Here is a 13,992-nt window from a genome sequence, read left to right as displayed (position 1 = left end):
TGATGAACTATCTGTGTACAATGATCTGTGTACAATGATTTGTGTACAATGATCTGTGTACAATGATCAGTGATGAACTATCTGTGTACAATGATCTGTGTACAATGATCAGTGATGAACTATCTGTGTACAATGATCTGTGTACAATGATTTGTTATAAATGATCTTCAATGAACGTGTGACAAAGGATTTGTGTACAATGATCTGCGATGAATGATCTGCAATGAGAATGTGATGAATGATCTGTGTACAATGATGTCAGGATTGATATGTGATGAATGATCTAGATGAAAGTGGTCACAGATCGGTGTTCAGTGATATGTTATCAATTATCTATGATAAATAATCTTTGATCAATGATCTCTGATAAGTGATCTGCAGTGAATGGTCTGAAATACATGTGCAGCAATGAATAATCTCGTATAAATGGTTAGTTTTATGGGATCTGTGATGAAATATGATTAATTATTTGTAGTGAACGGGGATTTGTGATGGATGATCAGTGATGAATGATCAGTATTGAATTAAATATGATTAATTATTTGTAGTGAAGTGGGATTTTTGATGGATGATCAGTGATGAATGGTCTGTGATGAATTAAATATAATCATTTTTTAACTTATCCTGCATTACTCCGTATTGCATTTACTGCTGTCTTTGACAGAGTGACGAACTGTGTGAGATCCAGCTGCTGAAGAAAGTTGTCCCAACCAGCTCAGGAGGCAGCGCCCTCTCACAGTCGGCACGTGACCCGGAAGTCATGACGTCACACAAAAACACATAACTGCTTTGTCACCTCCACGGACGGACGTACTGTGTATCCCTTGTGGAAATTAAAGCTTATTATTTGTTTTTTATATTTTGCGTGTTTCTACATTCATTATATGCTGCTACATTGTTACCTGTTATGGGCCGTGACCTTAGGGTCTTCCCATTCGTAAATTGTAACGTTTATCGCTCGTCTGTGGCTCACGTCACAGTAATTTACGGGCGCAATGTTGTTCCCGCCATTTTGTTTTCTTTCCCGCCATTTTGGCCATTCACCACGTGGCCACGTAATGTCGTGTTCTGCGTTTTGAATTCTCTCTTTGGCTTGGGTAATACATTACATTTATGTATGTTGTTTTGGTGTGCTTAAAGCCTTGCCTTTTCGCTACCTCTCAGCGTAATTGTTTCTTCTCATAAACTTCAATATAATACGAAGTTTTTGAGTTACATTATGTCTCCCGTACTCTGTGGTTTTGCCACATGGTTACGTGTTTGCACATGGTTATGTGTTTGCTTAAAGCTATGCTTTTTCGCTACCTTTTAGCGTCATTGTTTGATCTCATAAACTTCATTGAAATACAAAGTTTCTGAATCACATTATGCTTCCCATACTTTGTGATTGGCCACATGGTTATGTGTTTGCTTAAAGCTATGCTTTTTCGCTACCTTTTAGCGTCATTGTTTGATCTCATAAACTTCATTGAAATACAAAGTTTTTGAATACACATTATGCTTCCCGCACTTTGTGGCTTTGCCACATAGTTATGTTTTGCTTAAATCCCATGGCACGACATACGACCGTTCACGGTCTCCTACTCCACCGGCGGCTCCAGCGCTCCCAACGTAGAGTCTGCCTCCCCTGGCACGACATACGACCGTTCACGGTCTCCAACACCACCACATCAACGCTGATGTCTCCGGCGCCCCCGGCGCCTCTGATGTCCCTGCGCTCCTGGCGCCTCCCGGCGCCTCGGGCGCCTCCGATGTCCCGGCGCTCCCGGCGCCTCCGGCGCCTCTGATGTCTCGGCGCCTCGTGCGCTCCCGGCGCTCCCTCCGGCGCCTCCGATGTCCCGGCGCTCCTGGCGCCTCCGGCGCCTCTGATGTCTCGGCGCCTCGTGCGCTCCCGGCGCCTCCGGCGCCTCCGAGCTCCCGGCGCTCCCGGCGCCTCTGATGTCTCGGCGCCTCGTGCGCTCCCGGCGCCTCCGGCGCCTCCGAGCTCCCGGCGCTCCCGGCGCCTCTGATGTCTCGGCACCTCGTGCGCTCCCGGCGCCTCCGATGTCCCGGCGCCTCTGATGTCTCGGCGCTCCCGGCGCTCCCGGCGCCTCTGATGTCTCGGCGCCTCGTGCGCTCCCGGCGCTCCCTCCGGCGCCTCCGATGTCCCGGCGCTCCCGGCGCTCCCGGCGCCTCTGATGTCTCGGCGCCTCGTGCGCCTCTGGCGCTCCCGGCGCTCCCTCCGGCGCCTCCGAGCTCCCGGCGCTCCCAGCGCTCCCGGCGCCTCTGATGTCTCGGCGCCTCGTGCGCTCCCGGCGCCTCTGATGTCTCGGCGCCTCGTGCGCTCCCGGCGCCTCTGATGTCTCGGCGCCTCGTGCGCTCCCGGCGCCTCCGGCGCCTCCGATGTCTCGGCGCCTCCGGCGCCTCTGATGTCCCGGCGCTCCCGGCGCTCCCGGCGCCTCCGGCGCCTCTGATGTCTCGGCGCCTCGTGCATTCCCGGCGCCTCTGATGTCTCCGCGCTCCGGCGCCTCCGCATCCTCTGATGTCTTCGGCGCTCCCGGCGCCTCTAAGGTCTTTGATCTCATGATCTTCGACGCCTCTAATGTCTCTAGCGCCTCTGACTACTCCGGCGCCTCAAGAGTTACGGAAGAAGCGCCTATGATATATCCGGCGCCTAAGATGACCTCCGGCGCCCAGATCAACAAGCTTTATCAAGCTCAGATCAACGAGCCGACTATCCGATCTTCTACTGCGGCTTAAGGGGCACCATCGGCAATCGCCTCCCCGGCGCCCCTGCCCTCTTCTCTTGCTGCCGTCTCATAACTCGTCACACGGAGAAGCATGGTGAAACAACTGTCGCCGCTCCTGTCGCTACTCTCCCGTCGGTCTTCGGGATCGTGACTATCGTTCTACTTCCTGGGTGGAATCTTTTCAACCAATAGACAGTTGGTCTGATTCAACTTGCCCACTGAGACGTTATCCATAATCCCGTCGTTTAAAGCGCTATGATTCCGGAGAGATGACCTGCGGGTTTCCATCGAAACAGAGCGTCATGTGAACAGCGTCTGTATCAGATTCGACGACGACATCCACTTACAAAGAGTTTACTTCGTCGACATCGCCGACACCAACGCTGTTCTACCCTACCCTAGCGCCAGCGTTCCTGAAAGAGACTCTTCCTCGGCGCTCACCGGGTTTTCCACGACGCCCATGGGGTTCCGTGTTTTATCGCAAAACTCGGGTACACCACTTGATCGTCTCTCACGCAGTTCATTGAGGATTGTCTGTGTGTGGAGTTTGCACCTCAGTTCCGACTCCAAGGCGGTTTTCTCGGCTACTGCGCAGTGTGATTTACATGTCACGTGTCAAGTACTCGGACTGTCAACAACTCCGACCGGAATTAGGTCAACTTACCATGGCAAGGGGTGCCATGTATTTCTACAGATTGGTTTCCATGTCTACCTGTACGCTTGGTGCTACCACTCAACCAGGCGCCTGTCGCAGTCCATCCATGCACGGATGTTGGAAACAATAGACCTCCTCTACCAACACGGCTGTCACGAGGAACCTTGTTTCATCAACCCTTCGCTGTAAGAACGATAGCGCCTATAGGCGTTCAAGGGATGGAAAAGATCGCCTTCCTTCGTCCGGTTTGATCTTTTCGACTACGACACCTTCCTATCTTCCGCCTTGACTACCGGACACAGTGTCGATTTGATACTTAAAGTCCCTCGGCCGTCCCACTGACCCCTGTTGCATACCTGCCTCGTATCGTGTTGTCGTCCTCCATCGTCACCTCGATATAAGAACAGGAGTACTTATACGCCGCTTCAGGGATGAAAACGATCTCATTACTTCGTGCAATGGCCATATTGCCTCGACTTCCTACTACCCGGTTACGTCGATGCCCCGGCGGTCGATTGTGAAGCTGGTTTACTTCGTCTACTTGAGGTTGGCTCGCAGGCGATCACACCTTTTTCCGAATCGTACCGACGGTACGCAATCGCAGACCCCTGTTGCTGACTACCACCCCTGCCACCTTGTCAGTGGCTAGTGGCCCACACCAGCCCACATTGTGACCACCTGTGATCCAGAGATCAACACCATTGGCACAGCAACAGCCTCGAGATAAAGGCTTATCCAGGACGTCGCTTGCTGACAGTGCTTTCTCGGTCACGCCCTGTTGATCGTGTCCACTGACGACGTCACCGTAGTGTGGTGTTTGCGGACCCAGAGTACTCGCCCCTCTCCCGGCGCTACAAACTCGACCGGCGCCCCCGAGAATCACCATCTTCGGCGTTCCAGGCGCCTCAAGCTCTCCGACGCCTCACGCTCTCCGGCGCCTCGGGCCAGAATATGTCAAACGGTCGACACCCCAACCCTAGATCTGTTTGCCTCATATCTGAATGTGGCCAGCTGTCGTCTTCCATTCCATCTGTGCCGGATACGACCGCTGTGGCAGTCGAAGCCTTCCATCGTTCCTGAGAAGGATTACGCGTGTACGCTTTTCCGACTCCGGTTCTCCCTCCCATGGTTCTTCAGAGATCCAGGCCACTCGACCCCTGCCATTGACTTTGGTCTCGCCTTATTGGTCAGCCAGAAGTTGGGTTATCGACCTCCGAAACATACCCAGAGACAACCCCTGGAACTTCCGGTGTGGTCCAACCTTCTGCTCCATCCACACGGTCTGTTGCCACACCCTCATACCCGCATGTTATCGTCTGCACGCCTGACACACCTGCAGAAAGCCAAGGGCTATTCGGCTTGAGCGACCAAGGCTATTGCTTCAGCCCACCGTCCATCTACAGGGGGACTGTATGCTGATAAATGATGCTTGTTCCAGGCATTTTGTTCTGACAAACACCAGGATCCGATGACAGCGTCACCGCAGATCCTGGATCAGTTCCTTCTGTACTTGCGTAGCACCCGTCGGTTGAAGGGCTTACCACCCCCACACACCTGGTCGCCATCTACTCCGTTCTGGCCATCCCGGACGATCGGAGAAAGACGAAAATTCCCGACCTACGGGCCTGGCTGCGCTCGTTCAGTCTTGAAGACCTGAAGGCCAAGTTCGGACCGCCTGCGTTGGATCTGAATGTGGTCTTCAACGCCCTTCGAACCACTCCCCTCGTCTTCCTTCTACGACCTTAAGTAGAAGACGGGTGTTTCTACTGGTTTTGACTACTGCCGCTCGAGTCCATGTACAGCACGCCCTCGACGTCTCCCGTGCCCGGTTCGAATGCGGTACCCAGGGCGCCGTTCATCATGGACCGTACTGGGACGTCAGCGTAAAGACTCAACTCCCAGGACAGCCTGATAGATCATTCCTTGTCCCCTCCCCCCTCGTCCAGTGTGGGTGCCGAGGATGAGGATGAGCGTCATTATGCCCAGTAAGGGCACTGAAGGTTATTCTACGATCTAAAGACTGCCGCAAGTCTAGGAAACACCTTTTTTCTGCCGGTCTCCCCTTCGTCGCAGTCGTTGGTCAGCCGGAATACTTTTCCCTGTGGCTCCGGACGGTCATCCTTAAAGCTTATGAGCCGCCGGATTGGACCCTCCCCCCAAAGGCTATCACCTGAAATAAAATGAGATCAGGGCGATCGTATTTACACTGGTTCTTCACGGTATACTGTTCCATCCAGTCGTTCAGGGAAGCCTGTTCGTGGCGATCGGACACCGCCTTCACCAACCACTACTTCCGTGATGTAGCCTTGAAAGTTGTCGCCGGCGTTCACAGTTTTGGTCCCTGGTTGTAGCCCAACAGGTCATCTATCTCCGACGCCACTGATTCTCCGATACCCTGAGCGGGGCCCGTCGACCTCTCTGGTGTTTATCACCCCAGACGAGACGGATCTCTTGCGTTCCGCATTCGCTCTTAGGTCAGTTTTAGTTTTGGGTTACCCGACTCATTCTATTGCTGTCACCTATCCGGGTTTTACTTTTTGCATCAACTCTCGTTTCCTGACGACAGGAATGGTAGTAGATGTGGACACCGGCGCCGACGCCAACGCCGCTGCTTCTCTGATACCTGAGCGGTGCCCGTCGACCTCACCGGTGTTCCTTGCCTCCAGCCTAGAGGGCTATCCTGCGTTTCGCATTCGCTCTTGGGATTGGTCGTAGATTTTGCCGCCGACGCCGCTGATTCTTCGATTCCCCGAGCGGGGCCCGTCGAACTCTCTGGTGTTTATCGCCTCAGATTAGAGGGCTCTACTGCGTTTCGCTTTCGCTCTTCGGTAAGTTATATATTTTGGCAACACGCCTCATTGTATTTCGGTTACCTATTCGGGCGTTTCGTTTTTGCATCGACTCTTGTTTCCTGAAGACAGGAATGGTCGTAGATGTTCCGGTCATCACTTGTATGCGGTGCGGATTCATCGGACCTTGACGAGGGTTTAATATGGTTCACATCTGCAGGTATGCCCACCGGCCATGCCGTCTGATAAAGATGCAATACGGAGTAATGCAGGATAAGTTAAAAAATTTAGTAAAATCTAAATATTTTTTACATTTGTATACTTATCCTGCATTACGAAGTCTAAGTGCCCTCCCTTTCGCTACGCTACCTCCCCACGAAGTTTCAGATGTTATGTTTAAAGCAGTTATGTGTTTTTGTGTGACGTCATGACTTCCGGGTCACGTGCCGACTGTGAGAGGGCGCTGCCTCCTGAGCTGGTTGGGACAACTTTCTTCAGCAGCTGGATCTCACACAGTTCGTCACTCTGTCAAAGACAGCAGTAAATGCAATACGGAGTAATGCAGGATAAGTATACAAATGTAAAAAATATTTAGATTTTACTAAAATTATCAGTAATGAAGGGGGATTTTTGATGGATGATCAGTGATGGATGATCAGTGATGAATGGTCAGTGATGAATGGTGTGTGATGAATGGTCTGTGATGAATGAAATATAATTAATTATTATATGTAATGAAGGAGGATTTGTGATTAGTCATCTGTGATATGGCATCATGCTACAATATCTTTGAAACTTTAAATTCTGTTTTAGATGTAATATTTTGAATATTTTTTATATGTTACATATGAAATATAAAAAACTATAAATAGTTGCAAATAGTTTTCCGTGACTGTTTTTTTGGCAAAAATTTGTATTTTGAGTTCTAAGTATTTGGGGTATTTTTTCTTTTCTTCTTTTTTTATTTCTTTTTGAGTTTCTTGGTTATGAAACATTGGAATAGTAATTATGAGACTCTTTCCTCTGTCCTTGCTTCTCAAAGGGAGATCCAAAACAGTTACAGGCAAGTTGTAAGATAGAAGTAAAACTAGCCTCAATGGTACAACACCAGAGTATAACCATGGCTACCATAATGTACAGTAACTATGGTTACCACAATGTACAGTGACGTGTTCCTATGTGTAACAGAGTGTGAGGACTTGCATAGAGAACTGATAAGAAGAAGAATTTATTAGAATGACTATGAATGAGTGATTAGTTGAAAGGAATTTTATTTCTGTAGCGAGAAAGTAACATGATGCATCATTTGTATAAATAATTTTTTCCACTTTAGGAATTGATTTAATTGTTGATATTTGTTATTATAAAATATATTAACTATTGTTATGATTGAAAATTTTTGCTTTGCTCACAGTTGCACGATAATGATTTTGGTGACTTAATTCTGCTTGATTTTCAGCGGCATCGAAGAAGGAAAGGATTGAATGTTTGTCGTCAGTCATTGTCGCTATAGTAACATCTGGGATGTCCATTGTTTCCAGGGCAACTGTGTGGCAGTCATGATGAGCATTCTTCGTCAGATGTCGGAAAATCATTACCAAGGTTACATCAAGAGCTTCCCGACGACCTTTGACCTTTTGGACTTCCTGATGGAAATTCTGATGGTATTCCGCGACCTCGTGAGTCGCAACGTCTACCCGTCCAACTGGCTGGAGATGATAATGCTGCAAAATAGGTACACGGAAAGATGGCTGACATACCCGTATCAGGATACAGTTTGTTACCTTCAGAACTCTTGATCCGATTCAATGTGTTAAGTGTAGGAGAAACCATGTCTCCGAGGGATTACAAGAGATTGTAAACCCTCACATGAGGGAACGTCCCGAGGGAGCCTATGACCGAATGTGAGGGTTTACAATCTCTAGTAATCTTGAGGAGACATGGTTTGTCCAACTTATAAACCGACTCATCGCATAGACAACATTTTTAATTAAATAACTGTAATAAAAACTCTCATATGTATAACCTGTATCGGAGATGAAATAAAGCCTGCAGTCGTGAACTCGGTTCAATGAAACTGGTGACCTGAGCAAGTGGGTTTCGCAACGCTGCGAAATATGCACATGCGTCTCGCAATGGCACAAAATCTGCCCTTGGGTCTCGTAGGCTGTTCATAGGTTTTGTTCTATCAAGGGTTCATTGTAATACCTCCTGCGAGGTGTTACAATCGTTGCAATACCTCCTGCGAGGTGTTACCATAATTTCAAAAACTCCATATCGAGTTACACAAACGGCCAATAGGTTAATAAGTTCTGACAACCCTTCTGGTAACTTCATCAAAATGAAAGAAGCATGAGTTTTTGAGTCAATCAGATTCCAGGGTTCCTAAAACAGTTTGGTTCTACTCTCTTCTTGATTTTGTCAGTACAGTCTTTTGTTCGAAATTTCTGTTCCTGATTCGGAAATTTTGATCTAAAGAAAAGGAAAAAAACACACACAAATACAAATGTTCCCATGATAGCCTCGATACTGCACCTTTTTTGGTATCGATGCCGGGTGTTCAGGAAACTTTTAAAAGTGTTCATTTTCGGGATGAATTCAGGTGTGCTGGTCCAGTTGTTCAGCTCACTTGTATCGAGAATGTAGACACCTCTATGCTAATGAAATAGTATCAGGAGGTTTCTGGGATTTGCAGTTGTGTCAAGAACCGTTTACGTCCTGGATTGTCCTGGTTGGATGTATTTATGATTGCTATGATATTTGTTCATTTCTGTTTGACATGGTTGTATTGGTTCTAGTTTGGTGTTATACTGGAATATTTGAATACTAATGAGAAGCTAACTTGATATCTTTCCAGCATAATACTACGAGCACTGCGTTTTTTTGCGAACACCATCCATGACAAGTTCTCAAGCCCATTTGAACAACAGGTGAGTCGAGGCAGATATCTCGGAATATGCTGAAAGTATACTGCTGAAAAGAAGTAAGGGACCACCCGATTCTTTCTTATTACTACAGTTAATCTGTCATGCCGTGTGACTTCTTTTGATTAGTGTATTTGATAATACAGGCTAATAATTGCTACACATATGTAGACACAAAAATATACATGTCTGCTACTAACTGTACTTGCAAATAATTCCTCGTAAAGTCAACTGGGAACCGATAAATATTATCGTAATTAGTATTTTATTTTAGTTGAAAGTTTATTGTATAAGCAAGGGTATACCTAGATAATCTAGTAACATAATTGCATCATTGTTCGAGTCACAAATAACAAAACTCGAAGCATCATCAATGTTTGGTGCATTGTCACACAAAGTACTGAAATCTGTGATTTGAATGACATCAACAATGCTGTCCGGATGATGTAAACAATACACTGGAGTGTGTGAAGTGATATTTGCACTATTGCACATACAATCTGAATGAACTTGGTTATTTCCTACCCCATGGGTAATGTGTGAAGCCCATTTCTGGTGTCCTGTGCCGTGATATTGCTGGAATATTGCTAAAAGCGGAGTAAAGGTTACACACAACCAAATGTTTTCCCATAGACTTCTATAGTAACGTTATGATTTTTTTTTAAATAACTAAGCATGCAACAGCTATTACCTGTATGTGTGTGCACAGTTTGGCCCTAGAGCAACAATAAAAAAAATAAAAATGACTAGCTTAGCCAGCTCCTTCTCCGAGTACCGGAAGCTAAACACACCACCCCCAGCTTCGCACCAAATGTCACCTACTTGAAAATAGCTGTGGTCACATTCAGCATAAGTCATCATATTGAAAAAGACAGTACTAAATATAGAAAACATGGTCAGTTTTAATAACTGGATGGATGTACATTTGAAAGACATAAAAATCTTACAGAATATCCTCCAATCACAGCCTGCAGATATCTCTCGATCTGCACTGAAGGCTCCCTATGAAAACCGCACTGTCCAAACTGGTTCTGATTTGGTGTAGGAGAACCTGTATAAAACCATATATTCCGGACCTGTATGAATAAATCAACTGACCCCGAGAGGAATATGGTGTGATGTTGCATCATAGGGTACATCACACCATATAACCCGTGAGATCGGTTGACAACAACAATGTATGCTGGGATACACAGCCACACACAGAGTATATCAAGCTTGATCCCTGGGCGATTTGCCTTCCACAATTTAATGCAATTTGAAAAAAAGCCAGACTGAGGTTAGAAGCGTCACCACATGTCTGAGATACTGCCAATGTGACTTCAAATTGTAACTTACCGTTCCAGTATTGTCACCTGGGCCCCGTTCCTCAAAGCTATCATAGGCGCTAAGATTTTTGTAGGTCTATGTTTAAGTATGGGAGTTACGATCCTCTTAGTGTTATGATCACTTTCTGGAACGGGGCCCAGACATTTGCGTGGCAGTGGTTCTGTTTCAAATCCACCTTAAATTTCCATTAATATATTACTATTTAAAATACACAAGAGGAATCTCAGCACCCATGGGTCTATTCACATACCACAATATCCACATAGACATTTGGCAAATCATGCCAAACGTGTAATAACCGCTCATTTAGTCACCAAGGGAGGCAACTCCCCATAACCCGAAACTGGCTGTGAACTACAACACAGACCCAAATCAGCAAACACCTCACCGTCCACATGGGGAGAGACATGCACTAAACGAATGACCAACCCACACACAGTGATAAACTCACCTAGAGCTCACTAGTCTAGTCGAATGTTTTGTTTGGTGCCCGGTGTGAAAGTGTGACATTGTTTCTGTGTAGTTAGGGTCATCATTCTTAACAGTTCCTGATTTTGATCAGTGGAAGGTATGGTCGACAAACAAAATGATGTTTGAAGTACTCGAATCAAGATGTCAAGACTGTCAATTTGCTAGTCTTCTTGACAGTACCTGTAGGATGACAGATGATGAACTAGAAATGTCAGGAAGATGCCTCGGGTTCTGCTTCAGCTGCTGACAATTTGTTGATTTGTTGTTTCAGCTATGGAACAACTTCTTCCACTGCACAATCTCGTTCCTCATCCAGGACCCTCTACAACTGGAGAACTGTCTTCCTTCCAAGCGACACAAGATCATATCCAGGTACAAATCATATCTTATCATATGTCTCATACATTAGTACCAAGGCTCACACAGGCTTAAAAAGGCCTGAATTAGTCAATCCAGCCTTGATCATGAACACACAATGCTGTTTAGAATGTAGTCAAATGTAACAAATGTTATATTAGGGATAACACTTTCTTAGTAAATTACAGATTCTAGTCCCATCCAGGATTAGAACCCACTCTGCCAGGGTGAGGCACCCCTAATCGCCAGGAAACAAAGTCAGCGATCTAACCCACTCAGCCACCAAGGCTTCCTCAAAATGAAAGTCCCACTGGTAGCCTAGATCACATTCTTTGTGTACCCTGTCTGACAAGTGTAAACTGGCATTGCCGAAAATTATGAAAACACAATGCCATTTAGAAAGTGGTCAAATGTAACAAATGTTATATTTGGGATAACACTTTCTCAGTAAAGTACAGATTCTAGTACATTTTCTAGGCCTAGAGCAGACTTTGAATTTTAAATTGCCCTGAAAAGGCCTTTAAATTTGATTTATGTCTTGAAAAGTCTTAAATTTGTGAACTATTGTGAATAACTACTGTTGAATAAAAATATTTCCGTTATTTCTCAACTACCATAGTGCACTGATCATTTTGGACCAGTGTGTTTTTTCCTACAAAATCACTATTCCCTCTAGATTCAGGTCTCAGACGAACGCACTCGTGGTCATGTCTGTTCCTGACATGTGATTCTAGAGCGATTATTTCTTTTGCGAACGAAACATAAACCTCTTGACCTTCCATGTTATGATGCACAAGCCCATTCACCTTGTAGCCTCCTGTACGCTCTGGATGACTGGGATAATCTTACCATCTGTTTCAGGTACAAGGACATGAGGAGGGAGACAGGCTTCGAGATCAGGGCCATGTGGTTCAAACTTGGTGAGAACTGATCAATTAAAAACTGACAACAAACGATTACTCATTACCCATGGGGTAGGAAATAACCAAGTTCATTCAGATTGTATGTGCACTAGTGCAAATATCACTTCACACACTCCAGTGTATTGTTTACATCATCCGGACAGCATTGTTGATGTCATTCAAATCACAGATTTCAGTACTTAGTGTGACAATGCACCAAACATTGATGATGCTTCAGTGAGCAAACTTTAGCAAGGATTTATCTAGACCTGGTTAGAGCTGATGTTCAGCCCTAAGTCTGCTGCAAATGTGAGTAAAAATTCCCAAATTTGAATGAAACATTTCCCAATTCAAGCAGTTATATATATATAGCTAATGCTATGTCTTTGTAGAGGTGTAATGTATATCACTGATAATAGGACCAATACAGAGGAAAAGGCTTTAAAATGACAGATTTTCCCCAATTGCTAGCCAGGGGCCTGATAAGTTTCTCACTGTGTGTTCAGGTTAAAGGATTTACAATCTTGACTGTCTGCTACAGGTTCATATTTCTTGAACATTTTTCAGGTCAAAATAAGATGCAGTTTATCCCGGAAATGGTGGGGCCGATACTAGAGATGACGTTGATCCCAGAAAGTGGTAAGTGCAGCAGCCTTGATGATGTAGAACATACTGTAGTCCATGTATTACCAGAAAGTGGTAAGTGCAGCAGCCTTGATGATGTAGAACATACTGTAGTCCATGTATTACCAGAAAGTGGTAAGTGCAGCAGCCTTGATGATGTAGAACATACTGTAGTCCATGTATTACCAGAAAGTGGTAAGTGCAGCAGCCTTGATGATGTAGAACATACTGTAGTCCATGTATTACCAGAAAGTGGTAAGTGCACCAGTCTTGATAATGTAAAACATTCTGTAGTCAATGTTTTATCTCCAATAAGCCCACTCCTGATCCTCTGACAAAATACTAGAAGTATCATGTACCGGTAAGTAATCTGCAGAAGTGCCTCCTACTTCATCAAACTCTACATGATGATCCATATTGCCCATTTGTGCCTAACTGTACAACCTATTTATCACTCAGACGTTTATGTTCTAAATGTAATGAGTGAGTAACTATCATTTTATGCTGCAATATTCCTGCAATATTCCTGCAATATCACAGCGGGGGGACACCAGAAATGGGCTTCACATATTGTACCCAATCAAACCCAGGTCTCTTTTGCATGACAAGTAAACGCTTTAACCACTAAACTACCCCACCGCCCCCAAAATGTAATGGAATTTGGTCCATGTTCATATGTTCCATTATTTTTTTTTATCTCTCTCGATATTTTGAATTTTGATCTCTCTGTTTGGACCATGCTCTTAAGTTCTCCCAAATTGCTGTAAACTTCTTCTGTGAAAGTGTCAGACTGAGGAAGCTGCATGTCATGTTTCTTCTGTAATGACATCATATTTTGTAAATAATTATTATTATTATTATTATTATTTTTTTATTATTATTTTTTTTTTTTTTTTTTTTACTATATTAATATTTCTAATGAACCAAAGTTTAAGGCTAGAATGTATTCGTATGTACTCACATACGTGATATCTGATTCACATCCTGGTACCGGTCTCCTTGCTGCAGAGTTGAGGAAAGCAACGATCCCCATCTTCTTCGACATGATGCAGTGTGAATTCACCCAGCCTATTCCAAGATCCAAGTCTTTGCAGGGTAACTTCAACCAGGTCAGTGCTCAACATTTGTTGATGGGAAGTGTTGAACATGATGATTATGAAGAGGCTTTTCTGGTTTGCCTTTCCTATGATTAAATCATGTTCACAGACTTGC

The 13,992-nt window shown here is 45.3% G+C and overlaps 1 protein-coding gene across 10 annotated transcripts in view; it reads left to right on the top strand.

Annotated features, from left to right (window-relative positions):
• LOC139452129 (dedicator of cytokinesis protein 1-like) overlaps window positions 1-13,992 on the top strand; it is a 94,458-nt gene that overhangs the window by 42,426 nt on the left and 38,040 nt on the right. For all 10 annotated transcript variants that reach the window (XM_071233461.1, XM_071233457.1, XM_071233459.1 and 7 more), the window contains 6 exons: window positions 7,715-7,908; window positions 9,031-9,103; window positions 11,169-11,269; window positions 12,116-12,174; window positions 12,724-12,795; window positions 13,789-13,889. In XM_071233461.1, coding sequence (XP_071089562.1) covers window positions 7,715-7,908; window positions 9,031-9,103; window positions 11,169-11,269; window positions 12,116-12,174; window positions 12,724-12,795; window positions 13,789-13,889 — 600 coding nt within the window. The remainder of the gene's footprint in view (window positions 1-7,714; window positions 7,909-9,030; window positions 9,104-11,168; window positions 11,270-12,115; window positions 12,175-12,723; window positions 12,796-13,788; window positions 13,890-13,992) is intronic.

The sequence above is a fragment of the Haliotis cracherodii genome, unplaced genomic scaffold (assembly GCF_022045235.1).
Source record: "Haliotis cracherodii isolate W230 unplaced genomic scaffold, xgHalCrac1.p SCAF_9, whole genome shotgun sequence".
NCBI classification, from domain to species: Eukaryota; Metazoa; Mollusca; class Gastropoda; order Lepetellida; family Haliotidae; genus Haliotis; species Haliotis cracherodii.
Note: the sequence above shows the minus strand (reverse complement) of the source record. Positions and strands in the feature narration are given on the sequence as shown.